At 34.9% G+C, this 27,143-nt stretch overlaps 1 protein-coding gene across 3 annotated transcripts in view; it reads left to right on the top strand.

Moving 5' to 3' along the window:
• INPP4B (inositol polyphosphate-4-phosphatase type II B) overlaps positions 1 to 27,143 on the top strand; it is a 931,109-nt gene that overhangs the window by 684,314 nt on the left and 219,652 nt on the right. For all 3 annotated transcript variants that reach the window (XM_051965729.1, XM_051965726.1, XM_051965728.1), the window contains 2 exons: positions 16,167 to 16,297; positions 18,658 to 18,762. In XM_051965729.1, coding sequence (XP_051821689.1) covers positions 16,167 to 16,297; positions 18,658 to 18,762 — 236 coding nt within the window. The remainder of the gene's footprint in view (positions 1 to 16,166; positions 16,298 to 18,657; positions 18,763 to 27,143) is intronic.

Below are 27,143 nucleotides of genomic sequence, written 5' to 3'. Positions count from 1 at the left end.
AATTCCAATATTTCACCTCTCCCACACTTTCCTTTGGAGCTTCCCAAACCCTGCACTAGATCTATTACTCTGTGCATCAATCTCATTATCATTGTGGACATAACTGGAAAGTACACACAAGATAAATGAATTTATCCACAGAATACAAAACTTCTCTATTTGCTGTAATTGGTGCTTCCACATATGTATGAAGAGGTGCTGGCGGATGGACGATCTCTGTTTTCTCATTGTTAAGAATTAGCATAGGCAGCAGAGCATTGATCTACACTTTATTGCATCTCAGTTTCAGAAATCGCATGAGCACACAATTATCTGCAAACACAAAATAATTCACCAGCACTCTTTCTACTTTTGTTTTGGCTTGTAATCTTGTCAAGTTGAATTTACCATTACTATAGTAATTGACCTTGATACCATATTCACCTTCAATGAAGGAATTTGATAATATAGCTGAAAATATCAGGCTAAAAAGCATGGGAACAAGCCCACAAAGTTGTTCCACTCCATTTGATAACTGAGAAAGCACAAAAGCATCACCCATATTATAAACTATAGCACTTTGGAACAACTCCAAGACAAAGTCTTGAAAATGGAGAACTCTTTCAAGGTTAGTAATCAGAGAAATATGACAAACTAAAAAAAATTATGCTCATGGCTTATGGAAAAAAGATGACAATTTATTTATTAACTTTAAGACAAGTTGGGTTTTTTTAATAGAGAGGACCCAGCTAATGAAACAAAAAAACATGAAGGAAAAAACATTAGGCCACTAACACCCTTTTTCCATGCCATCCCTTATTGCCATGCAGATTTGTTTTGGCCAAAGGGAGACAGAAGTTACCTTTGTACTACAACCTGCTGCTGAGAAGAAGAAAGGATAGAAAAGATTTAATTTCTTCTCTATTACCATCTATTACTGAAAAGAGGAACAATAGAAGAAAAGAGAAGGCAGGAAATGCTTCTCTTCCTTGACACATGCTGTTGCTGAAAGAGAAAAGAATAATCTTGTAGAGAAGAAAAATTGAAGAGCCTCTTGCCAATGTTACTATAAATGTCATGTCTCTTCTCCAAAAAGAACGTAAAGCTACTTCAGCTGAATCCATCATCTTAGACTGAAGCTCTTTTTGCCCCAGTTCTTGCAGAAATGAGCTCAAGAAGGAAGTGGCAAACCACTATCTTTCCCAAGAAAACCCCATGTAGGGTCAAGAAGAACAAGACTGAACAATAAACAAAAACTATGGAATTCCATTGCTTAGTAAGGGATCATTTATCTTTAGCACAATGTGTTCAATTCACTCCAAAAAATCGTGAAAGTATTTGATCACATAAAAGCTATGCTTATCAAAGAACTTTTATGTACTATTTCTTTCCTTTTATTTTTATAATTTCTGATAAACAGACATCAATGTATATAAGATAGTGGAGGAGAGAGGTAACTTGGCCCCAGATATTCCATATGTGTGTGTGTGTGTGTGTGTGTGCATGCGTGTGTGTGAGAGAGAGAGACTCTTTCACCTAGGAACACTATGTGTATTGGTGGAAGAATGTGATCTAAGCTCATGGGTGGAATCTTATGTATGCAGTATGTATTTTATTTAAATTTTCAGTAAAAGTTTTGGTTTAAGGTTAATTGAATATTAGTGACTAATTTTCATTATGGTAAAAAAAAAATCCCAGTAGGAGCTCACAAACTGCATTGTTAGTAAGAATAGTTGCCCACAAGGGTTTGCCTTATGATCTTCAGAGTAGTATGATTCTTTACTAAAAGGGAAAACACAATCTGCCAATTTAGAGGAAGATCAAAGGGAAATAAGCCATAGAAAGGGAAAAGGGAAAATGTTTAATGGTTGTCCTATTAAATATGATATCTCTAAAACTTAGAAATGATCAGAGTAAATTTTTAGCCTTGCTATGATGTACTGTATGTACAACATGTGCAGAAAAGTAGGAAGTTAATTCTTCCTTCACAGATCTATTATTCCATACATCGGTGATGGTTTTTCCAAGAATACGCATAATTGCCTGCAATGACAAGATGTAACCCGTGCATGTTGAACTTTTTTCCTGCAGGAAAATAGAATAATCAAAGGTCAGTTTACAATCAGATAAAAACCAATGTACCTTCTTGGGAACAGCAAAAATACTCTTGGGTTTATTATTTATGTGAAACAGAAATTTTTTTTGATCAATGATAGGTTGAGTACTTTAAATGTGTCAGTCTAATATGATTGTTTGGAATCCAATCATTTATCAAATACAAACAAATTTGATCTGTGTCATGTAGAGTTAATATTACTGTCCTCATAATCCTAGGCTTTATATCTAAATTCTTTCTAAGTGATAAATATGATTTTTTAAAACTCATTTTGAAGTCAATTATATTGTCATTGACAAAAATAATTTTTACAAAAACTCTTGTGATTTGTATACAATTCTTATCCCTTCTTGGGTCTAATCTGGAGGGATGTTGAGCTTAGTGAAGGACATTGTTTATTTTTGCATCAAGTTTTGGAATTGGGATCTCTTTTGTGGGACCACCAGAACAACTTAATGAAATTGCAGATCAACAATGATCATTTATATTCATTACTTTTCCTCATGTTTTGTTTTATTTTTGTCTTATATTTTTATGCCTGGATTTTATTTTTTACTTATTTAACCTTTTTTTTTAAAAGCCTCATAAATGAACTATCTGGTTTTCAGTATATATATATATGTATACTCTGATCTTTTCATGTAAGAAATATTTATTAATTATTTAGTATGGACATATCCTATCCAGTCAACCATCAGGACACCAAGACTTACCTAGGAGAGGCATATTATCACTGCTTTATCACTTCACTTCTATCCTTTCTCTCCACCAGGCATGGCCACCTTCTAGACCTATACAAGAATTATTCAATACAGTATTTGAGATTATACCCTAAGGATTATCTCTTAAGATGGGGGAGTCAGTGCATAATGATCTATCTTAACCAATGATATATAATCAGCCCCAGATTATGCTTTAGTTTTCATCCTTCTATAAACTAGGATTCCTAGGGCCTTCCTAAAAATGGGTATTTTGTCATCTGTTCATTTACCATATGATTATATTGCCTTCCATCTCTTACTCTTGCCCTTGGAACAATAATCAAATCAAAGTCACCATTGCTCCTGGAAAGGGCTTAACAATCAACTTCCATAAAGATCCATTTATAATCTTTGCCCAGACCAAAAGCTCCTTTCTCTCCTCCTCTGTGTGTTGCACCCTGATTTTAAATTAGAAGGTTCTTAGCTATCTCACTTTTATATTTCTGTCCCTAGTGTCTAGCACAGTGTAGTAAATATAGGAATACTTGTTGATAGTTGAAATATAAAATACAGTCCCTTTCCTCAAAGAGCTTAAGGTCTTCTAGGTACAATGAAATGTGTACAGAAACAAACAGAATAGAATTTTTAAGTACTTAGAAAGAATAGGACATTCTCTGAGAGAATGCAGAGAAACACTTTCGTGGGGACGGGATGATTGGGCCATAGATAAATTGAATCTTGAAAGATATTTGAGGTGAATGGGTATTAGTTACCCATAGAATAAGGACAGAAATCATAGTTAGGTTTTCACTGATATAAGGAAATATTGAATAAGAAAAAAATAAAAAAAAATAATTCTCCTGAAATCAATTAGGTTTTGATCTGTCCTAGAAACTCTCAGACAATGCAGAGTAGCAACTCAATTTTAATTTATAGCCTTTAATTTTTTTTCAATAGTATTTTATTTTTCCAAATACATTTTTTTAGTTTTCAACATTCTGTTTTATAGTCTTAAAAAACTGTGTGGTGCACTGACAGATTAAGGGGATTGTATAATGTCACCCAGCTAGATTATCAGGATTTGAACTCACATCTTCTTGATTATGGGTAGTCAGATCTATATGTTCCAAGCCAAGATGTCTTTTAAATTTCAGGCCTTGGTTCCATCTGGTTCTCCACTGTGTTGTCCTCTGCCCCACACCACTGAGAAATAGTACTCAAGTATTTTTTACATGGAGAGCAGTCTAGGTCTTTACATCATAAAATTTTAAAATAAAGGTTTAATGTCTCCCTTAAGAGACCATATTCTTTTGTGAGTTAACTGTTTTTCGTAATTTATTCTAATTGTTTTTGTGATGTTAAATTTCCTCATTGAGAGCACAAATTACTTAAATAGCTATGGTTCTAAATCAAATGTTTTCATGATTTTCCCAACTCTCTGTCATTATTGGTACAACATGTGTTCCTTAAATGAAACAATATTTGTAAAGCACTTAGCATAATGCTTGGCACAGAGTAGGCACTTAATAAATGCTTATTCCCTTCCTTTTTCTTCATCTGTTTTGTCATTCCCATGTGAATAACTAGACTACTCTATTCTAAGTGGCTGTGAATCTTGTTGAAAAGACCCTGACGTGTTTTGGGTCATGATGCCATCAGTACAATCATCCGTAAATAGAAACATCTGTAGAATTTCTCAGTAGGAAATCTCTCTTCGATTTGAATTTTGGATAGAATATTCCATTTAATTCAACTAACATTTACAAACACCTATTATATGCTACTTAATCTTTTAGACATTAAGAACAAAAAAAAATAAAAAATTAGAGTCCCTGAATTTATATTCTCAAAAAAGGGAGGGGGAAAAGAAATGTACAACATGTACATGAGTAAATTTGAATGCATAATACCAAATAACTCAATTAATAATTATTTAAATAAACACTTAGGGAAATAGTAAAGACCCTTATAGGAAATGTGTTGAACCTTGAAGGAGCTAACAGTTCCCTTCTTCCAGGAGTCTTCCTCCTATCCCCCCCCCCCCTTTGATCCCTCTCTTCTCTTCCTTCTCTCCCTACTTTTATCCCTCTTTCTCTCATTCTTTCCTTCTTTTCTTCCTTCCTTCCTTCCTCCATTCTTCCTATTATGTCTATAACATAGTTGTTTTTGGTTTTTTTTGCCTTTTTAATGGGTGTGAGGAGAGCATTTAGAACTGAAAATCAGATAAAATTGCATTTTTAAGTTAACTGTGTTTATCCTGTCATAGTTTAGACATTTTTATTAACATTTGTAAGAGAAGTACTTTTCTGAGAAAAGCCTTTTAAAAAGGATTCATTTTGCTCTGCATTGTCATTTCCCCAATCAACAAAGAGGTGTAGAAAATATCTTGTATTTTCTTTTGTTTATTTTCTTTTTTTTCTTTTTATAATAGCTTTTTATTTTCAAGATACATGGGAAGATGGTTTTCAACATTTACCCTTGCAAAATCTTATGTTCCAAATTTTTCTCCCTATTCTCTCCTCTAGAGAGCAAGTAATGCAATATGTATTAAACATGTACAATTCTTCTATACATATTTTCATAATTATGCTGCACAAGAAAAATCAAATCAAAAAGAAAATAAAGTGAGAAAGGAAAAACCCAAGGAAACACAACAAAAAACTTGAAAATACTATGTTGTGATCCACATACAGTCTGGATGCAGATGGTTCTTTCTATCACAAGTCTATTAGAGTTGCCCCAAATGAGAAAAAGCCAAATCTATTGGTGTTAATCATCATACAATCTTGTCATTGCTGTGTACAATGTCTCTTGGTTCTACTCACTTCACTTAACATCAGTTCATGCAAGGCTCTCCAGGTCTTTTTGAAATCTTCTTCCTGCTGAAGATCTTGTATTTTCTATATCACATGGGACTCGGGCACTTGATTTCTAACTTTTCTACTTAAAACTCTTGTCCCCTTGGTTCAGTAATAATTGCTTTCTCTGTATAAACTATGTATGGGACATTACCCTTACCCAAATTAAAATCAGAGACTCTCCAGGTAAAAAAGACATAAAGGGATTTATTATGATCTCATGACATAGGGCAACTCCCAACAGACAAGGTATCAGCAGAGGAATGCAAAACACAAACTGCAAAACACAGAAGCTCCCATCCCCCTGAACATTCTAAATACAGAAGTCTATTCCAGAAACAAAAGAATATTAGTAAATAACAAACTCTTGATTTAAATTTCCCTAGAGAACAAGCAGATATCCTTGGATAAGAGAATTCTGTTATGTGGAATTCACATCGCCCTTAAAAGAAGTATTTAAATACCAATTAAGAGGTGATGGGGGGGGGGGAAGAAGAGGAAGGGAAATGTCCATCCAAAACAATAGAACACTTACATCTTTTATGCATAGGTTAACTTGTTATTGTAAAATATCAAGGTCATATTCCATGAGAGGTCTTCCCTCAATTTATCCCATATAACTAAATAGTATTTAATTTTCCTCTTGGTTCATACATTCTTGGATTCTTTGAAATATTGTCATATAAAAATTGTCACACAAAAGAAAGCCTAAACTTCTATTATCTGACTTCAGAAGGCTCAACTAGGATCAGAAGGGAGAATTGACAAAGGAAACAAGGAGTTTAATATGAAGAAAACCTTCCCATCAATCATATCTATCCAAAAATGGAGGGAACTCCCTCATTAGATGGTGAAAATTCCATTTTTTTTGGTTGCACTTTTTGTTTTGTTCCCTTTTCCCTGCCCTCCCCCCCACAAAATGTGATTTCATTAGTGTGAGAAGCGTCCTGGTAAATAATTTTTCTGAACCAGTGCCTATCAGCTACTTTTGTGCCATGGAAGTTTTGGAGGCTTGGGAGCTGGGAGATGAAGTGAATTGTCCAGAGCCAGCTAGTTAATAGTATCCAAAGTGGGATTTGAATTGGATGTAGCTTTCTGGGCATTCTACTGTTCGGCCTTTATTTCATATCACTGTAGACCTTAGTCCAAGAGAAACTGTGTGTTTTTCTTTGGAATTGCCTTAGAAGAGATTATACTTCATCTAGGAGTTAGATCATATCAGAGGTCTCTTTAGTTCCTTGTGTTTCTATTCAGTTATTGTAATGTGGGAGAAACTGAGGCAGGAAAGAGATTAGAGAGTTTTTAATATTTTATTAATGGGAGAGTAAGATTGACTGGACAGGACTCTCGTCTCAAATTATCCAGTCAGACAGAGATAAAGATATACTGGGACCAAGGAATCCATGTTGGTCCCAGGGCTGGAGGAGACTGTCATCTCAAAGAATCCAGCGTCCAGCATACAGCTGCCAGCCGCCAGCCTCCAGCAATGAATAGAGGAACCCCAACTTCTTAAATACCTTTTCTCTAAACAAAGGAAGGGGTAAGAAGTGAGGGAAAACCTCTATCAGGATAGGGAGGCCATAAATCTAGAAAACCCAGAGACAGGATGTCTGAATACAAAGAAGTAAAGATATCGTGGGGTATCTTGGAATATTTTAGAGGGATATTGTAAATCCTTGAGGACAGAAAAGAGTCAGGAGGCCTACTCTCTTGTTTATCTTGCTAATTTATAAACTTTGAACAAATAGTCCCCAGTCTTACTGGGTCAGAGGGGGATTTACAACTAAAGAGATTGAGACAGAACAGTTAAGGAAACTGAGACCAGGGAAACTCGTACAGGGAAACTGAGTCAGGGCAGTTAAAGAGAACTGTGGCATAACATTATGTCAGACTCTCTATGACCCAAATTGGAGTTTTCTTGGTGAAGATACTGGAATAATTTGACATTTTTTTCCCCAATTGATTTTACAGAGGAGGAAACTGAGGCAAGCAGGCTGGATTAAATGACTTGCCTGAGTCACACAGCTAGTAAGTATCTGAGGCCAAATTTGATCTCAGAAAGATAAAGTCTTCCTGCCTCCAGGCTGGGGACTCTTTCCACTGTGCTAACCCTAGCTGCCCCTTTCTATGCTAAGATTATACAAATTAATAAAATTGGAAAGTTAAGGAACTGTGGGTTAAGCCAGTTCTCTGTTGTAATAATAATAATGATGACCAATTTAGGTTAGCTGAATTATTTTGCCTATTGTTGCTACAAGTATGTATTTTCATGTGTACATGTTATCTAGAATTTGAAGATAATTTTTCCACACTATGGCACAATGCTTCAGCTTTATTTATCTTCTGTTTTTTTTTTTAATTTTCCTTTCCTAGACCTAATCATATTACTCCTCCTGCCTCTCCAAGCCCTGTTTTATTCTTTTTCAGTTCAATTCAGTGTGCAATTGTGAGTTGCTTCCTACACTCATCCCTTCTGCTAAGAGGTAGAAGGATTATCAAGATAAATGAGTCTGGTTTCTGCCTTTAAGGAGGTCAGAATCTAGGGAAAGGGGAAAAGACACATGATACAAGGAAGAAGAGGTCATTAGAAAGTTGGGGCAGCTGGGTGGTACAGTGGACAGGGCTAGAGTCAGGAAGGACCTGAGTTCAAATGTGGTCTCAGATCCTTTCTACTATGTGACTTTGGGCAAGTGATTTAACGCAGTTTGTCTCAGTTTCCCCTTCTGTAAATGAGCTTGAGAAGGAAATGCTAAACCATCTCCAGTATCTCTGCCCCGCCCCCCCACCAAAAATATAGGGTCAAGAGGAATCAGATACATTCACAATGACTGAATATTATAAGACAGTGACAGATAAAGGACCATAGAATTCTGGAGAATCATTGCAGCAGTTACAGTCGGAGAGTCTGGGTTTCAATTCACTACTCAACTAGTTATTTGTTCTGTAACTAAGAACAAGTCATATAACTTCTTAGAGTACCTCATCTGAAAAATTGGGATGATAATTTCCTTAAAATTTAGCCCTTATCTATTCCACTGTATGTTATACCTGTAAATTTCACAAAATATATATTGTATGGTGAGGTCCTTGAGAGCAGACTCTTTTACTTTTCAGTTAATCTCCCCTGAATTTAGCAGTGGGTTTTCCACATAGTGAATGCTTAACAAATGTTTTCCCTTTTTCTATCATCTACATACCTACCTACCTATTTATCTACTTATCTTTCCACATAGTAAAATATCTATTTATTTATTTGTGCATTTATTCATTCATCTTCTGTTACTTTTCAGTTAATATCCCCTGAATTTAGCAGTGTATTTTCCACATAATGAATGTTTAACAAATTCCCTTTTTCTATCATCTTCATACATACTACCTATTTATCTACCTCTCTTTCCATGTATCAAAATATCTGTTTATTTGTGGATTTATTCATTCATCTCCTTTTACAATAGTTTTTAATGCAATAATAATTCACAGAATCTGAGAGTGTCAGAACTAGAAGAAATATTCCTAACTAATGAGATCCTTTTGAGAAAAAAATATTTCATATAACTTTGAAAGTTATGGGAGTTAATTGATAAATGGTCAAAGGATATGAAAATTTTTCAGATGAAGAAATTGACACTATTTCTAGTCATATAAAAATATTCTTTAAATCACTATTGATCAGAGAAATGCAAATTATGACAACTCTGAGATATTACTACATACTTCTCCGATTGGTTAAGATTATAGGAAAAGACAAGGATGAATGTTGGAGGGGAAAACTGGGACACTGATATATTGTTGGTGGAATTGTAAATGAATCCAACCATTCTGGAAAGTAATTTGGAACTATGCTCAAAAAATTATCAAACTCTGAATACCCTTTGATCCAGCAGTGTTTCTATGGGGCTTATATCCCAAAAAGATCACAAAGAAGGAAAAAGAACCCTCATGTGCAAGAATGTTTGTGGCAGCCTTTTTGTAGGGGATAGAAACTGGAGACCGAGTGGATGCTCATCAACTGGAAAATGGCTTAAGAATGTTATGGGATATTATTGTTCTATAAGAAATGATCAGCAGGATGATTTCAAAGAGCTCTGGAGAGACTTACATGAACTGATGCTAAGTGAAGTGAGCAGAAGCAGATCATTATACTACACACAGCAACAACAAGACTATATGTGATGATCAATTCTAACAGACTTGGCTCTCTTCAACAATGAGATGATTCAGACCTGTTGCAATGATCCTGTAATGAAGAGAAACATCTTTACTGAGAGAGAGAGAACTGTGGAAACTGAGTGTAGACCACAACACAGCATTTTCAGTCTTTCTGTTATTGTTTACTTGCATTTTGTTTTCTTTTTCAGTTTTTTTTTCCTTTTTGATCTGATTTTTCTTGTGCATCAATTTAACTAAATAAATATATATACATATATTGGATTTAACATATATTTTAACATATTTAATATACATTGTATTGCCTGCCAGCTAAGGGAGGAGGTGGGAGAAATTTGGAACATAAGGTTTTACAAGGGTCAATGTTGAAAAATTATCCATGCATATGTTTTGTAAATAAAATGCTTTAATTTTTTTCCCCTGAGGCAATTGGGGTTAAGTAACTTGCCCAGGATCACACAGCTAGGAAGTGTTAAGTGTCTGAGGTCGGATTTGAACTCAGGTCCTCCTGACTTCAGGGCTGGTGCTGTATTCACCACGCCACCTAGCTGCCCCTAAAAAGCTTTCATTTTAAAAATAAGAATATTAATGGCAAAAAAAGAAAGTTATGGCAGTTAATATCACCACCATCAGTCAATTAGTTCTTTGTCTCTCCAATAATTCAAAAAAGTAATTCAAAGAATATCTACTGATCATCTCATAATATGTAATATTATACTACTCTCTGACCAAGATGCAGGAAGAAGCCCATAACATAAAACCTGCCTATAAGAAGCACCTAATTTTACTTTGAAGAATAAGTCATATACAAGAAATGAGTGATTAATACCTGAAGACACCTCTTGAATTCTCAGAGCATGTTCCCAAGAGAGTGACTGCCTCAGGTTCAGCATATTCTCTGGACCTTATTCTAAAAATAAAACAAAATGAAAAACACCCTCCACCAGCCTTCAACTAAAGAAGACGATTGCAAAACCATTTAATGAAATGCACAGCAAATGCTGGACAAGCTCAAATGTACACATCAGTGGGCCAATTAGACTTACATCCACACACAGAAACAAAAGGAAGGTGTGACTAGAACATAGGGTAGAGGGATCCATGCAAAAAGGCTGATTTCAGAGAAATCAGTTGGAGAATAGCTGAGTAAATTGTGGTATATGACTATTATGGAATATTATTGTTCTGTAAGAAATGATCAGCAGGATGAATATAGAGAGGATTGATGAGACCTACATGAACTGATGCTGAATGAAATGAGCAGAACCAGAAGATCATTGTACATGGCAACACCAAGATTATATGAACATCAATTCTGATGGACATGGCTCTCTTTCAACAATGAGATGATTCAAACCAATTCCAGTGATCTTGTGATGAAGAGAATTATCTGTACCCAGAGAGGATTGTGGGAACTGAGTGTGGACCACAACATAATATTCTCACTCTTTTTTGGAAAGATAGTTCATGTCTTTGAACAACAGGATTATTGAGATCTTCTGTTGATCAGAGAACTTAAATTCTCTCTAGTTCTAGGCTATGATTTATGGTCCTAAGAGAGTATTATTTCTTGTGGACCCTTTCCCAATCAGTCTAATAGAATTCAGAGGATGCTGCTGTGGTTAGTCACTTCTGTCCTCTCTGACTCTTTGTGTAACTCCATTTGGGATTTCCTTGGCAAAGATACTGGGGCGGTTTACCATTTTCTTCTCCAAAGCATTTTATAAGTAAGGAACTAAGGGTTAGATGACTTGCCCAGAATCATACAGTTCAGTAAGTATCTAATGTTGGATTTGAAATTACAAAGAAGGATAGTCTTCCTGATTCCAGGCTTGGCACTCAACTACTAAACCACCTAGCCGTCCATCTGGCTCGTAGCAGGTATTTAATAAACACCGACTAAATTGAATCAAATTCATTGGAGAGATCAGAGGAGTCTTCTTGGAGAAATTGTTATCTAAACTGTACTTTGAATACTGAATTGAGGCCCAGGATCACAAAGTTAGTAAGTCCATTTTAATATCAAGGTACTTTTGGAGAGATCTGCAGGGAGGAGAGAGGTCAATATTTCTTCCATTATTTAAAAAGGATAGTTATTTTAGAGCTACCTTTAACCACTATACCAGGTTATCTCTACCTTATACATAATTAAGTCTTACTAAATGTTTGGTGAGTTTGCTGAATTGGTTGAACATTTGATATCCACAGGGTAAGCTATTTCCAAGTGTATTAGGAATCTCACAAGTTCACTGATTACCTGCTCTGCAAAATAGTGTGTTAAATGTTTAGAGGAAACAGAAGAAGCTTCAGGTACATCCTGGTATCTTAATGAAGAACTAACAATGTGTTTATTATCCTTTTCATAATAAATAGAAGCCCTTGTGATCATGTGAGATACTATTTATAAAGCACTTAGCACCATGTACTTCTTTCACTCTTCTTCAAGGTAACAAGGACAAGAGTATGTTTTAGCAGATAATTCTAATATAACATTTTTTCCTTAATCATTGGAACTATGGATGACTTAGCTTCTGTATTTTGAGCTGACAAACACTGTGTCTAGTATAAAGCTGCTGATTCCTTTGATGGAAGATCTATAGAATCGGGGACATTTGTTGTAATGAAAGCAAGAGGGAAAAAATGCTTAACAACCTGAAATGAAATGTACTGTTTGCTTAATAGGTCTTATTTGTTGGTTGTTGTTGGAGGTCGGTATGTGCAAGGGAATATTGGAGGAGGAAAGATAAAGAAGCATGACATTTCAGAACCTCAGTGTGAAGGCCAATTAGTATGATCTGTATCTAAAGGAAAAAAAAATCCCTTCTATGATGTACTTGACATTGAGTTTTACCTTACTATTAATCATTTTCATTCTGTCCTTTCCAAACCAAAATGTATTTATTAAATGGAGAAGAAAGTAAGAGTTGAGTAGTTCTATCTCCTCTTCTCATTATCCCTAATTTTTTTTTGAGAGAATCAGGATTAAGTGACTAGCTCAAGGTGACATAATTAGTAAATATCTGAGGTCAGATTTGAATTTAGATTCTCTTGATCCAGGGCCACTGCTTTATTCACTGTGCAAATTAGCTCTACCCCCATCTCTAGGCTTTCAAGCCCTTCTTAACCTGACCCTTCTTTAAGTTTTCTTACCATTCATTTTCTTATACATCCTCTACAATCTTAGAGACACTGACCTTTTTTGTTGTTTCTTGACTAAAACATTCCATCTCTCAACTCTGAGAATCTTTACTGACTATCCTCCATTTCTGGAATGTTTTCCCCTCTCCTGCATCTAGTTTCTCCTGCTTTTTTCAAGTAACAGCTAAAATCCCACTTTCTTCAAGAAGTCTTTCCTTGTCCCCTCAAAAACTAATGTTTTTCTATGTGTAAATCTGTGTAGATATTTTATATACATACTTGTTTTCATGTTTTTTTCTCCCATTCAAATTTTAGCCTCTTGTGGATGGGGATCCTCTGCCTTTTTTTGTACCCTCAGCCTAGCACAATCTTGGCACATAGTAAACTCAATAATTCTTGTTGATAAATAATTGATTCGACTAAAGGAAGAGAAAAGAAGCACTGTGTGGGTCATGGTGGCGAAGAAACCAAGAACAGTGCTAAGCTTAAATTTATGTGATAAGGATTAAATTCCTGTGTTTCAGAGAAAGAACTCTGTAGTACATTCTTGGGTCTCTTAGAATATTGTGAATCAGGATGCTGTTATGTTCAAATGCCCTTTCACTTATTTATGCAGCCAGATTTTTATCCTAGTTGTAAAATAAAACTTAATATAAAAATACACTGATGACCCCTCTCTAAATCTCACATAATTCTACAGGTTCTTTTGGACTGAATAAGGAAAGGGTGATTCCTAGTTTTTAGCCCTCATTACATAGGAATTCATATCATTCCTACAAGAAGCTCCAAAGCCTTTTCCTGATCCCTAAGTCCACTCATTGAAAGTATATGAGATGAATGATAACTAACCAATGTAGGACCATCAAAAATAACTGTAGTCTTTATATAGGACTTTACTATGTGCCATACCCTAAGTGCTTTACAATTATGATGTAATTTAATCCTGACAAAAACCCTGGTCTGTAGGTCCTCTTATTATCCTACTTTTATAGATGAGGAGATTGAGGCAGATAGAGGTTAAATGACTTGCCCAGTATCACACAGTTAGTAGATATCAGGTTGGATTTGAACTCAGGTTTTCCTAATGCTATGAGCTCTATTTATTCTACCACCCATCTGCCTATTAGATGAAAGATGTTGCAATGAAAACTAGAATTCCATTGAGGGAAGCAACAAAAATGTTCTTCAATATTTGAAAGCAAATCATGTTTTTATTTTTTGATTATAGTTCAAAGAATATCCATGATTTCTGTGACTATGTTCACTATTTCTCATCCTTTTATCCATGTCCATTTTATCATCAGGAGAGGTCTTCCTCTTCTTCTTTGAATATTTTGTAGATTTTAGCAAATATATCTTCTGTTGCTTGCTCTTGCTACATGAATTATCTGTCTCCTTCAAATACATTATTGAATATCCTTTTTTGGTCATTTTTTATTTGTACATCTCTTTCATAAGTCATTACTTTTGGCCATAATCTAAGATTTTCATACTCAATACAAAACATTTTATTTTTAAAAAGCCATAAATCTATGAATTTTGTATTAAGTAGCAAATACATCTTATTATTGTTGGTCATACAAGATCTGATAGACCTACTATTGGTGAATGATGTTTTTAAAAAATGAAAGGAACGGCTAGATGTACAGTAGATAGAGCACCCACCCTGGAGTCAGAAGGACCTGAGTTCAAATCCACTGACAGATACTTGATACTGACTATGTGATTTTGGGCAAGTCGCTTAATCCCAGTTGCCTCCCTGAATGAAAGAAAGAAAGGAGGTAGTACATGAAAGCTTTGAACATTACAAATCAAATCTGACTTTTAGTTGATTGACATCAACTAGATAAATGGTATTTAGGATCAGAAGTATTATTGAAAATGTAAATGACAGAATTAAGAATTTCTTTTAATGAAAAAATAATATAGAACAAGCATGAGATCTTTTATCTAATAAAATTATCCTTTTGTTGGAAAGTGACATAGAATAACTTCATTAAATCTAGTAGTGATAGAGTGTTTTTATTTTTCTTTGTAAATGTATAAATGTCTCATTTCTTCCATAAAGTCTCACTCTGATGTCTCATTGTGCTTTGATTTTGGCTTCTTAAAAATAATGGCAACTGAGAAAATTATTTTCTATTATTTTGATAATCAGTTATCAAATTAGTGTACTTTTTTTCTCTTTTTATATCCTCATTTAAGACCTTCCCTCTTCAAAAAAAATTTAGTTTCTGAAGGATGAGGTCAATTTATAAGATTAATTCTAATCCTCCAGGAACATGTTCTTGATCTTGATGGGGGGAACCTGTCCAACTAAGGATACCTTATTTCTTCTTAGAATATAAATATAAATATTTATATTTGACCCAAGGAGACAAGATCCTGTCCTTGTACTCCTCCATTAGTGTTTAGCATGATCCAGCTCATGAAGAAAACCAATCAGAGTGTTCAGATTGGAGGTGGATTTCCTTATCTAGATTGCTAGAGACGTGATTAAGCCACTTTCTCAGCAGGACTCCTAGCCAATTTCCTCTTTAAAATGTCCATCAACCAGGGCTGATTTTCAATTGTTCAGGAGATTCCCTTTCAAAAAATAATTATAGCTTTCACAGTCTCCATATTTTGGTCTTTTTTTTTTTTTGAGAGAACCCCCTGATCATCAATTATTATTAGCCTAATTAATAAATAGATTATTAGTTGCCCAGAAACTCTGTCTCTTGAGGTTTTTCATTTGTCACATAAACTTGCAAAAGATTCAGGGACAGTCGTCTTTATGGACTCTATGGTTATTGTCTAAGAACTACTGGTCTAACTATAGAGTAGAGCATCGAATATCTGAGACACTATTTAAACCCATATCCCTCCAGTCTTCCATCCACAATGCCCTCCCGCTGATTCTAGATACAAGTCAAGTGTGGATTCATGATAGGGATAAAACCAATAGCTAAAATATCATGGATCAGCAAGTATCTGTGTGATTTTCTGTTTCAGAAACTTGAGTCCTGGGTGGGACCTAATACAATTGCAACATTAATTCCATTCAAATGCTGCTTTAATAAAACTTTAAAAATTTTTTTAAGTGTTAAGTCATTATTGAATATTCTCCAATTCTCTCTATTTCATTTTTTCCTAGTTTTTTTTTTCAAAAGAGTTTGTGTTTCTTAATTAAAAGAATATTTTCTTTTATCTTCCCTTCTGTAATAGAAACCAGGAACTGAAGGATCTTGGTGAGCTCGCACCACACTGGGATAATCTACGTAAAAACGTTCTTGCTCACTGTGAACAAATGGTGAATACGTACCAGGACATTCTGGCAGAACTTGGGAAGCAAACAGGTTTGCAACTTGTCTTTCAAAGTTTAGTCAGTGGAATGATAGCATATATGTGACAGGAAGGAAGTAAGAGGCAGTATGAATGATTTCAGAAGAATCAGAAAGAGAAGGAGAAGGAAAAAAAAAAGTGTTTGTTCTTTCTGACTGGGATGGCCTATAGTTTTCTGTAGTGGCTAATTGACAGCTAAGGGAGATTTAGAGTCTCCTCACAGGATCCTGGAGTTGCTGAAAGGAAACAAGTAAACTTAGACATTCTCCAATACTGTCCCTGGAGCCTATGAAGTCCTGTGATGATGAGGCAAGCCATTTAACTTTTAGATGGGTTGAACTAGATTATTTCTAAACTTAATTTTAGTTTTAAAATTCTATAATTCTAGAAATCAGGGTGAAAGTAACCATTCTCTAAGAGCCATACATCATCATCAGAGCAAAGACAAGTTTTTAGCCCACCAGAAATGTAACTTTCAGAATCAGATGGAAGTATTAGCTAATAGGAATTATTAATATCAATTAGTTATTAATGTTAATTAACAAGTGATGCTAATTAATATTTGACCCTTAATTTGATATGCCTGCCTTCCTAAAGCAAAACAGTATGTTAATGCAGCTAATTGTGATTCCAGTTGTGATAGTAATTCTGATACCAAATCCTCGTTATCTCTCATTAAGATTAATTAATAATCAGAAATTCTTATCTGCTTCTCAAATTTTGGGTGAGGCCTTGTCTTTTTTCCTTGCAAAATCTAAGTTACCATCTGGTAAACATCATGGAATTCAATTTATTCAATAAATATTAATTAAGCGACTGTCAGGATTGAAAGGTAAAACAACCACTCCATGTCTTCAAGAAATTTACATTTCATTAGAAGTGTACAATTCATATGCTAATAATATTAATGATACAATAAATATATTACTAAATACAGAGTTTGTATAAAGTTATACTAAGCTGTTTCAAGGGACAGAAAACAGGGGAATAGGAAAACTTTACTATATGAAGAGAAACAAAGAGAAATTGAAATTATTCCAAGAAGCTTGTGTAAAGATTTCCCAGCTTTGAAGTTAGGATACCTGAATTAGAAATACATTCATTTAAAAAAATTAATTAAAAGTTAAAGTTAAAAATTAAAAATAAAAAATTTTAAAAATTAAAAATTAAAGTATAATCCTGAAATTCTGAGCCTGATCCCCAATCTGTCAAATGAAGTTATCATAAATAAACTACCCCAAATATGCATATACTACTTGCTCATAGTTTTTTGTAAACAAAAAAACACTTTTGAGAAATATTAGGAATTATTACTTTCCTCTTACATTTCATTTTTTAAAAAATGATCAATTTATTATCAGATGTAATTTTTAAACACCAATATGCAGAAATTGGTTTTGTGGTGTGTGTATGTTTACACATGGATACATATGCAGCATAACATGATGTAAAGACCATTAGATTGGAAATGCTAAAGCAAGGTTTAAGGCAGTGGTTCTCAAAGTATGGTCTAGAGAATCCTGGGGATCTCTGAAACCCTTTTAGAAGATCCACAAATTCAAAAATAGTTTTTATTTCCAATATGGTAAATGTCTATAAATGTAATCCAGATAAACAAAAACTCTTTGGAGAGAGATCCTCAATAATTTTTAATAGGATAAAGATACGAAAACAAAAGTTTAAGAACCACTGGTTTAAGGCTTGCTTCATCTATTTACTTCATTTATATATGGGCAAGCTATGATGGGCTTTCTTCACCAATTAAATATAAAATTTAACTAGATAGACTCCAAAGTCATCTCTAATTCTAACTGCATTATGTTATGGTCTTACAAATCCTACACTGCTATGTAAACTAGTGTAGATCTAAATAAAAATGTTTTGTAATTCTTCTTTCATTTTGTTCTCTTATTTATTGACATGAGCACTTTTTCCTCTCAAAATTTGTCTGTTGTTACCATTGGTGAATCATAGAAAAAGAACACTTTGCTATTATCTAATCATACAATTCTAAATTAGTCGTGCTTTCTCTCATTTTCTGTGCTTTTAGAACATGTAAACATATATTATGTTATCTATTTCTACAGATATATAAATATTTATATATGTAAAATGGGTTTTCATTCCTAGCACATGATGGTTTTTAATTTAGCATTCAGCATCATGTCTACTACCCAAAGCAATCCTCACAAAATTCATTTATCTTATGAGTCCATATAATTCTGTGGCTGCAAGCAGAGGTGTAGCTATTAGAATATAGGCTTGGGGTGGGAAGGGGATGAGAATAGAGTTACACAGATGTGTTTGTCTCTCATCGGCTTGGGCAGATGTTGGACTGTTCAGTTAATGGCACTTAAAGTAATTTCTTTTCCAGGGTCTTCCTTCAGACCAAGCTGCAGCAAAGGGGAGAAGACATTAGAATTCGTTCCAATAAACTTGCATTTGCAAAGAATGCATGTTCACGGTCCCCAATTGAAAGGTAAAATATGTTTCCCAGAGGGGTGCATGAGGGATGGGATGTGGAATCGTTAATGCATTTTGTGTTCACTGAGGCAGAATCATCCCCTTTGACATGATTAAGCTAAACAATTGAGGAGGCCTTGAAGCAGTACATGAGGGTGTACTATTATTCTAGAAAAGAGTACAAGCTCTTGAAGCGGTAGATTTAAAAACATGGCCAGCTGGAATAGGATGGAGAATGATTAGGTCGGGCAAATGAGACCCTGGGAGACTATACAGAAGCTGCCAGGACTTGTGTACTGAGGGGAGCAAGGGCCCTGAACAGCTGTGCTAGCGAGAATGCTGGATCCCCCCTGTTCCTTCATGCAGCACTAACAGTAGCCAATGGGAGAGTTGAGCAGCCGGCGAGCTTTAGTTGGAGAGAGAATCTTATTGATCTAATTCTGCCTCCCAAGACTCCTCTCACACCTCCACAATAGGTACGGAAGACCAGGTACCAACATCTCCCTTGTGATGCAGTAAGGATGCTGACAAATCAATCTTCCTCTTTACAGCTGGCTTTGGTAGGTGAAACAATCTCATTTTCTCCTTAATTATCAAGGAGGATGTGCTGAGGTGGCCAGTGTCCCTCATCTTGGAGCATATAAGGGATTCTGTTACCTTCTGCTGTGTCGTTCCTGGGAGGAGAAACATGCTGACTCTTTTTACTTATAGCATTAAGACTTAGACTAAAATACATGAATCCTTAGACAATTCAATTAGATACAAGTCTTTTCACGGGCAGCAAAAGATCAAGATTTGATCTTCAAAGCAAAAATAAACTACTTATTTTAAAATAACATAAAAATGAATATATTGAATTCTACAGAAAAAGATGTTAATACCAATTCAAAATAAGAAGTCAGTGATATGAAATTTAGTTTAATGAAAAGAGAACTTCAAACTCTCTGTTACCGAACACCTCCAAAGCCGAAGTTACCTTGGTCAAGAGGGTAATGAATAGCAGGGTTCCAGTGTCCTATAACCAGAGTCCTTTGACTCCAAATCTAGCTCTTTTTTTATTGTATTATTCTGTATCTTGTTTGCAATGAATGAATATTATCAAATGGATAGAGTACTGGATCAAGAATCAGGAAGACTCATCTTCCTGAGTTCATCCGTAACCTCAGACACTTACTAGTGGTGTGATCCTGGTTGAATTATTTATCCTGAAGCTAGAGAAGGAAATGGCCAAACATTCCTATTCCCTTGCCAAGAAAACCCCAAAAGAGGTCAGAAAGAGTTGGACTCTACTGAGAAAAAACTGAAAATAAAAGGGAGCAAATGTCACTGGATTGCAAAATGCTTACTGGGTGTGAGGTATAAGAAGACTAGAAAGTTATGAGGGAGGAAGGGAGAGACAGGGCATGAAAGGCTTTGAAAACTAGAGTTTTCCATTTGATCCTGGAGCTGACATGGAGCTACTGGAGTTTACTGAGTGCATGTGGGGCCTAAGGGATGTAGGGGAGGATGTCAGATTTGTGCCTTATGGAGACCAGCCAGGAGCCCAGGAGTGAAGGGCTAAGTAAGCTTGCACCGGGGCACAAGTATTACCAGAGGGGAGAGGGCTGCTCCTGGACATATATAAATTATACACTGGTTCTTAAAGCCTGAAGTAATAAAATTTATTTTGAGTTGAAAAAATTGTTACCTCCCTCAAAACAAAGCTTATCTTGTCTAGTTTATAGTTTTCTTGGAATAGTTTATGTAAGTATCTTTGTTTTCTGTGCTGTTAGAGACTATAGATAGTCTCCAAACTAATCTTATCAAATATCTGAACTTTGTAAATTTTATATATATATATATATACATATATATATATATAATCAGATAGCATGGGTTCTATTAATGACTTTGGTTCTTACTGTATGATCTTGGACAAATTATTTAAGTCCAATCAAGAGTTCAAATTTCTTCTTTTTTAAAAAATTATACTGAATTAGCAGTTTTTGTAGCAGGGAAGTTAGGGGACTTTTCTTCTATATAAGCAGAATAGAAAATCACTCACATATTTGGAGAAAATATTTTATGTAGCTGTTAGTGATAGTACATTAAATTGTGAATCCCAATTTATTTTTATCTTTCTGCTACATGGGATAGAAACTATGAGCTCAGAGCTGAAAAACTACAAAGGCAAATCTAAAATCTTAGAAAAGAAATTATCTGCAAGTATCATCTTGAAAGAGCAGTAAATTGCTTTGATTTGTCAATTATGATTTATTGAATTCATTCAATGATGTACCTCTAATTAAGTTGGAAACTGTCATCAAAATCTCTTATTTCCTCAGCTATAGAGCAGAGAAGGAAGATGTGAGGGTCTTTGATGGTAGGTAGACAGAGGAACTGAGATAACTGAAAAACCTATAGATACTGACAACAAAGCAAAAAAAAAGATGAAGGGAGAACATATTTCTTCCTTTGAAGTGATAAAGGGGAAAAAAGTGAAATTCTAGGAAGCTTAACTGTTAAAGATTAGTGAGAAAGGTACTGAATTATACATTAGACTTTATTTTCTTTAGAAGTTCCTCATTATGTAAGATCTACATAATGTTTAATAAAACATTTAATAACATGCTTAATTTTTCCAAAAAGTACTATAATGGTATATACTAGCAGAAACATTTTTAAAAATCTGAATTTCTTGAATAATATCACTTAGTAACAGGATATTCTTAATGGGGGAAAATACAGGGCATGTCATTCTAAAAATAAAGATGAATCCCAATATGTTCAGTGCTAAATCTATAAGCCTAAAGTAATTGCATGTTATTGTGACTTGGAAGATTGGGCTTAAGGTAGAGTTTAGTCAGAGAAGGATCTGTATTTTACCAAATAGTTAACTGAAATTTTCACTTTATAAAACTTACTGTCTAGCAATCTATTAAATTATACTTGAAAATTTTCTAACTCAAAGCTATGTTGAATTTCCATTTAATTTTCTATTTAACATGTACTAATCATAACATTCAACCAAATGAAAGAGTCTGCTATCCAAGGTGATTCTGAAGGTCACATTGACCTAATCTTACTATTTCATTGGTGAGTTATATAAAGGTAGTTTCAGATTTGCTTTTTAAACTATCATTAAATCACTTCGGCTTTCTCGATGTGATAAATTGCCCCCCTTCCCCATGTTTGAAGGAACAGTCCTGCCAAAAGACAGCACATATATTTACCAAAGCTCAACTCTGAGAATAAAGTCCTAGTAGGTAAATCTAGGAGAGTTCTCCTTTCACACAGTAGAACTAATGGTATGATGGCTCATAGTGACAAATGAAATCCCATCCAGTTAGCAGAGGAAGCCCCTAGACAATTGAATTAATTTTTCACTCTTTTTCATTATGTTAATGGAATGTAACAATCGTTAATAGGATACCCACTGCATTGATGTATTAGCAGTAGAACCTGACCCCACCCTAGTCTTTTGGAGGAATGGAAAAAAAAATTCCCCAAATCCCTAAATAGAGTTGTATGTCAACTGAGAATATCATGTCCTGGGAATGAATGTGGTGCCATAAAAAGTGTACTCTCTCGGCACTGTTTGTCTTGCAAGTGTGTGATGACCTAGCAAGGTCAACGTTACAAAGCAGAGGATTGCGTAGGGATTGGAGCACTGGGCTAAGCATAGGAAGACATCAGTTTAAGTTCCTAATAGGCTGACTTTGGCTTCTCACTCATCCACATTTGAGTCCTTCCTACAAAGCGGGCATAAAAATACTTGCAATATCTTCTTAATTGGGTTATTGTCAGAGTCAAATGAAATACCATGTCATAAATTGCTCTATAAACTATGCTGTGCCTAGACATATTAGATACTTAACAAATATTTTTTGAGTAGATTTGAATTGGTTTGAAAATGTAAAATGATACTGAGATCTGTAAGTTGATAAGAAGCAGTATAATTTAGTAAGGGAGAAACATGCATTCCTTTCTTTCTCCATACCTCTTTCCTTCCTTCCTTCCTTTCCTTCCACCTATCCTTCTTCCTCCTTCCCTCTTTATTTCTTTCTTTACTACCTCCCTCCCTTCCTCCCTCTTTATTTCTTTCTTTACTACCTCCTTCCTTTCCTCCTTTTGTTCCTCCCTCCTTTTCTTCTTTTTTTCCCTTCCCTCCTCTCTTCTTTCCTTCCTCTCTTCCCTCTTAATTTCTTTTTTTCCTTTTCTCTCTCCCTCCCTTCTTCATTTTTCCTTCTTCCCCTTCTCCCTGCTTTCCTCTCTTATTGTTTACCTCTCTTCCTTCCTCCCTTTCTTGCTCTCTTCCCTCTTTCTTTCCTTTTCTCTTTGCCTTTCTCCATCCCTTTCTTCCTTCCTCTTGCCTTCTGTCCTTCCTCCCTGCCTCGTGTCCATCCTTCCTCCCTTCCTCCCTTTCTTCCTTCCTTCCTCTTTCCTTCCTTCCTTCCTCCTTTCTTCCTTCCTTCTTCTCTTCCCTCCTCTTTTCCTCCCTCTCTCCCTTTCTGCCTTTCTTTCTTCCTCTCTTCCCTCCTTCCTTCCTCTCTTTTTTCCTTTCCTCTTTCCTTCCTCCTTTTCTTCCTTTCTTGTTTCCTTTCTTCCTTCTTCCTTCCTCTCTTCTTTTCTTTCCTCTTTCTTTCTTCCTTCCTTCCTTCTTCCTTCCTTCCTTTCTTCTTCTCTTCCCTCCTCTTTTCCTCCCTCCCTCCCTTTCTGCCTTTCTTTCTTCCTCTCTTCCCTCCTTCCTTCCTCTCTCTTTTTTCCTTTCCTCTTTCCTTCCTCCCTTTCTTCCTTCTTCCTTCCTTCCTTCCTCTCTTCTTTCCTTTTCTCTTTCTTTTCTCCCTTCCTTCCTTCCTTCCTTTCTTCTTCTCTTCCCTCCTTTTTTCCTCCCTCCTTCCTTTCTTTCTTCCTCCTTCCCTCCTTCCTTCCTTCCTTCCTTTCTTCTTTTCTCTTTCTTTTCTCTCTTCCTTCCTTCCTCTCTTCTTTTCTTTCTTCTTTTCTTTTCTCTCTTCCTTCCTTTCTTTCTTCCTTCTTCTCTTCCTTCCTCTTTTCCTCCCTTCCTTTCTGCCTTTCTTTCTTCCTCTCTTCCCTCCTTCCTTCCTTCCTTACATCCTCTTTTTTCCTTTCCTCTTTCCTTCCTCCCTCCCTTCCTTCCTTTCTTCTTCTCTTCCCTATTCTTTTCCTTCCTCCTTCCCTTTCTTCCTTTCTTTCTTCCTTCCTTCCCTCCCTTCTTCCTTCCATCCTTTCTTCTTTCCTTTATTCCCTCTGTCCCTCCTTCATTTCTTTTTTCCTTTCTCCAATTGATACTATTGGAGTATATAGAGCATCTATCACTTCAGTCATATATTTCTTTGATAACACATCACTTATTTGTTATGCATTGTACCCTCTGATACCCGTCATATACTTTATGCTGTCTTGTTTATTGTTCCTTCTTCAAATGTGGTAGTGTTCCATGATTTAGAGCTATATGATGTTGGTATTAAAAGGTTTGACCTTTGTTTCACAAGGAAGTTTGTAGTCATTTTAAAGATCAATTAATGAAGCATATAAAACTATGATTTAAAATATATATTTTGTCTTACCTTATTTCATTCTGGATTGAACATTTACATTATTAAAACTGATTTAAGGATGACTTAAATTTAGACATTAGCTCTTTGGCTCTTCATACTCCATCCCTATTGATAGAATTGTTCAAAAAGCTAAATCCCTGGGCCCTATACTGACAATCTGCCCATATGTTTTCACTTCTTCAGTAAAAAATAACTAATTCCAATAGGGATCCAAAGATGAAATATTTGTTATGGTTTATATTTCATAAGTTGTCTTTTTCATCTGGTGTTATTTTTGGTGATTCCAAAGATTTAGGTCAATTAGGTCAATGGAAGTAGGGAGAAAGAAAAGATGAATGTTTCCTTTTTGAAATATTCACATTTCCGACTACTTTCAGTATTTCTGGAATTAACTATAGTAGCATTTTTTTTTTTTTTTTGGTGGGGAGGAAGGAAAGAAGAAATCAAAAGCATTTATTAATTGCCTGCTATTGGCCAAACACTGCAGTAAAGTACTTTACAAAGGTTATCTCCTTTGACTCTGGGAAATAGATGCTATTATTATTATTATTATCTCATTTTACAGATAAGGAAATAGAGACAAACGGATGTTAAAAGGTTTGCCCAAAATCACAATGCTTGTACAGTGTCTGAGGTGAAAGCTCAACTCAAGTCTCTCTGTTTCTGGGCCAGTGCTTTATATACTGCGACCTCCGTAGGAGTAATAGAGAAAGAAAAAAATGTGTGTAATGCTGGGTTTCTCTGAATTAAAAAAAATTAATAAAATTAAATATAGGAAATCCTTTATTTTCTTCCTTTTTTTTGTTGTTGTTGTGGTGGTGGTTGTTGCTGTTTCTATGTTTATCTGCAGATCAGAATGGATCCAATCTATATTTTTCTTTATTCTCTGCAGTGGTTGTTCACACATGTTCCACAGAGGATCTTCTCTATTCTGCTGCAATCTTTCCTCTAGGATATTTCATGTTTTGTTTATTTATACCTGAGCAGCTCTTAGGCTGTCCATCTGTTATGCCTTATCTTGTTAAGTTAGCAAATCCTGGCTTTCTTGTATGCAAAGTTTAAGGTTGAATTACATTATTTTAAAACTTCTTTACAATTCCAACACTATGTGGTTTCCTGATCATACATTTCCTCAGTGATATCCATTAGGCACATAGAGCATTGTTATATTTTTTTTCTTTTTAAGATTAATTTCTTTAAACATTTCCCAATTATATTTTTTTAATTTTTAATTTTCATTTTTAAATTTTGTATTCCAGACTCTCTCTCCTTCCTATCCTGCTCTTATCCCTTTAGAAGGCAAATAATATGTTATCAATTATACATATGAAATCATGTAGAACATATATCTATGTTAGACATGTTGAAAAAAAAATCACATGCAGAAAAGTAAAGTGCAAAAAATCCTGCACAGAGTTCATCAGTTCTGTTTCTGGAAGTTAATAGCATCTTTCATCATGGGTTCCTTAAGAAATCTTAGAACTTTGTATTGATCAAAATAACTAAGTCTTTGATAGTTAATCATCATTTTCAATATTGCCCTTGCATCCATAAGTTCTCTGTCTGGAGCCGAATGGCATCTTTCATCATAAAGTCTTCAGAATTGTCTAGGATCATGTATTTCTAAGAATAACTAAGTTATTCACAGTTGATCATCATTCATTATTGCAATCAGTATGTACAATAATATATTTTCATTTTGTTAGCTTCTCTTTGCATCAGTTCATGAAAGTCTTCTGAGGTTTTTCTAAAAGTATCCTTACCATTTCTTAAAACATAGTAGTCACAATCACATGCCACAATGAGTTCAGCTTTTCTCCATTCCTATCACCAAAGACCCTACTGTACATATTTTTGTACATTTAAGTCCATTTCTTTTTTTTTTTTTATCTGTTTGGTATATAGACCTAGTAATCGTATTGCTAAATCAAAGCATATGCATAGTTTTATGGGCACAGTTCTTAATTGTTCTCTAGAATAGCTGGACCAATTCACAAATCCACCACAAATGCATGAATATCTTCCTCCTACTCCCCCCCACCCCACATTCCCTCTAGCATTTGTAATTTTCCTTTTTTTTTTGTCATGTTAGCTAATCTGATAAGTAATGAGAGCAGGTAGCTCAAAATGGTTCTGATTCACATTTCTTTAATCAATAGGGCATCATTTTTAATTGCCTGTAGCCTTCTTAATTCATCATTACATATCATTGTCTTTTGGATCAACCAAAACTTTTACAGAAATTATTATATTCAAAATTCTCAACATTATAATATGGCAGAGTAATCATGTGTAGATAGAAATAATTACATATAGTTGTGAACAGTGGGACAATATTCTCCAAAAATTAAGCTATATATCATTCACATGTCATAGAATTTGATGGCCATCATAATTCAAGAAATAATTAAAAGGCATAATCAAAGTACAAGGTTTTATAAAGATATAAGGAATTATATAAGATAAACAATAAAGAGTTCCATTAAAGGAATAGAAATACCTTCTACTTTCCTCCCTCACAAAAGGATGATCTAATCATATAAAATAGGGAAAGATGAACAAGCCTACAAGCTTATTAATATTTTTATGATATCAGGAGAATGTGACAAGGAGCCCCCCAGCACAATGAAAAAAAAATCCAAAGGCAAATTAAGGGGAGGACACATATGGGAGTATATGTGTGCATCATGATTTGCATAGTTGGGATGAATATTCACATTAATGAGGATATATAATCCCTTAGAATATTTGTGTTTGCAGTATTTTGTGCATATGCAGTTATGTGAACCCTTCCCCTCTAGGGGAAGGGGGTGTTTTGAGGGTTGTGTATATGTGCCTG

This window comes from Antechinus flavipes, chromosome 6 (assembly GCF_016432865.1).
Source record: "Antechinus flavipes isolate AdamAnt ecotype Samford, QLD, Australia chromosome 6, AdamAnt_v2, whole genome shotgun sequence".
Taxonomy (NCBI): Eukaryota; Metazoa; Chordata; class Mammalia; order Dasyuromorphia; family Dasyuridae; genus Antechinus; species Antechinus flavipes.
The sequence above is the reverse complement of the archived record's forward strand: the minus strand, read 5'-3'. Positions and strand labels throughout refer to the sequence as shown.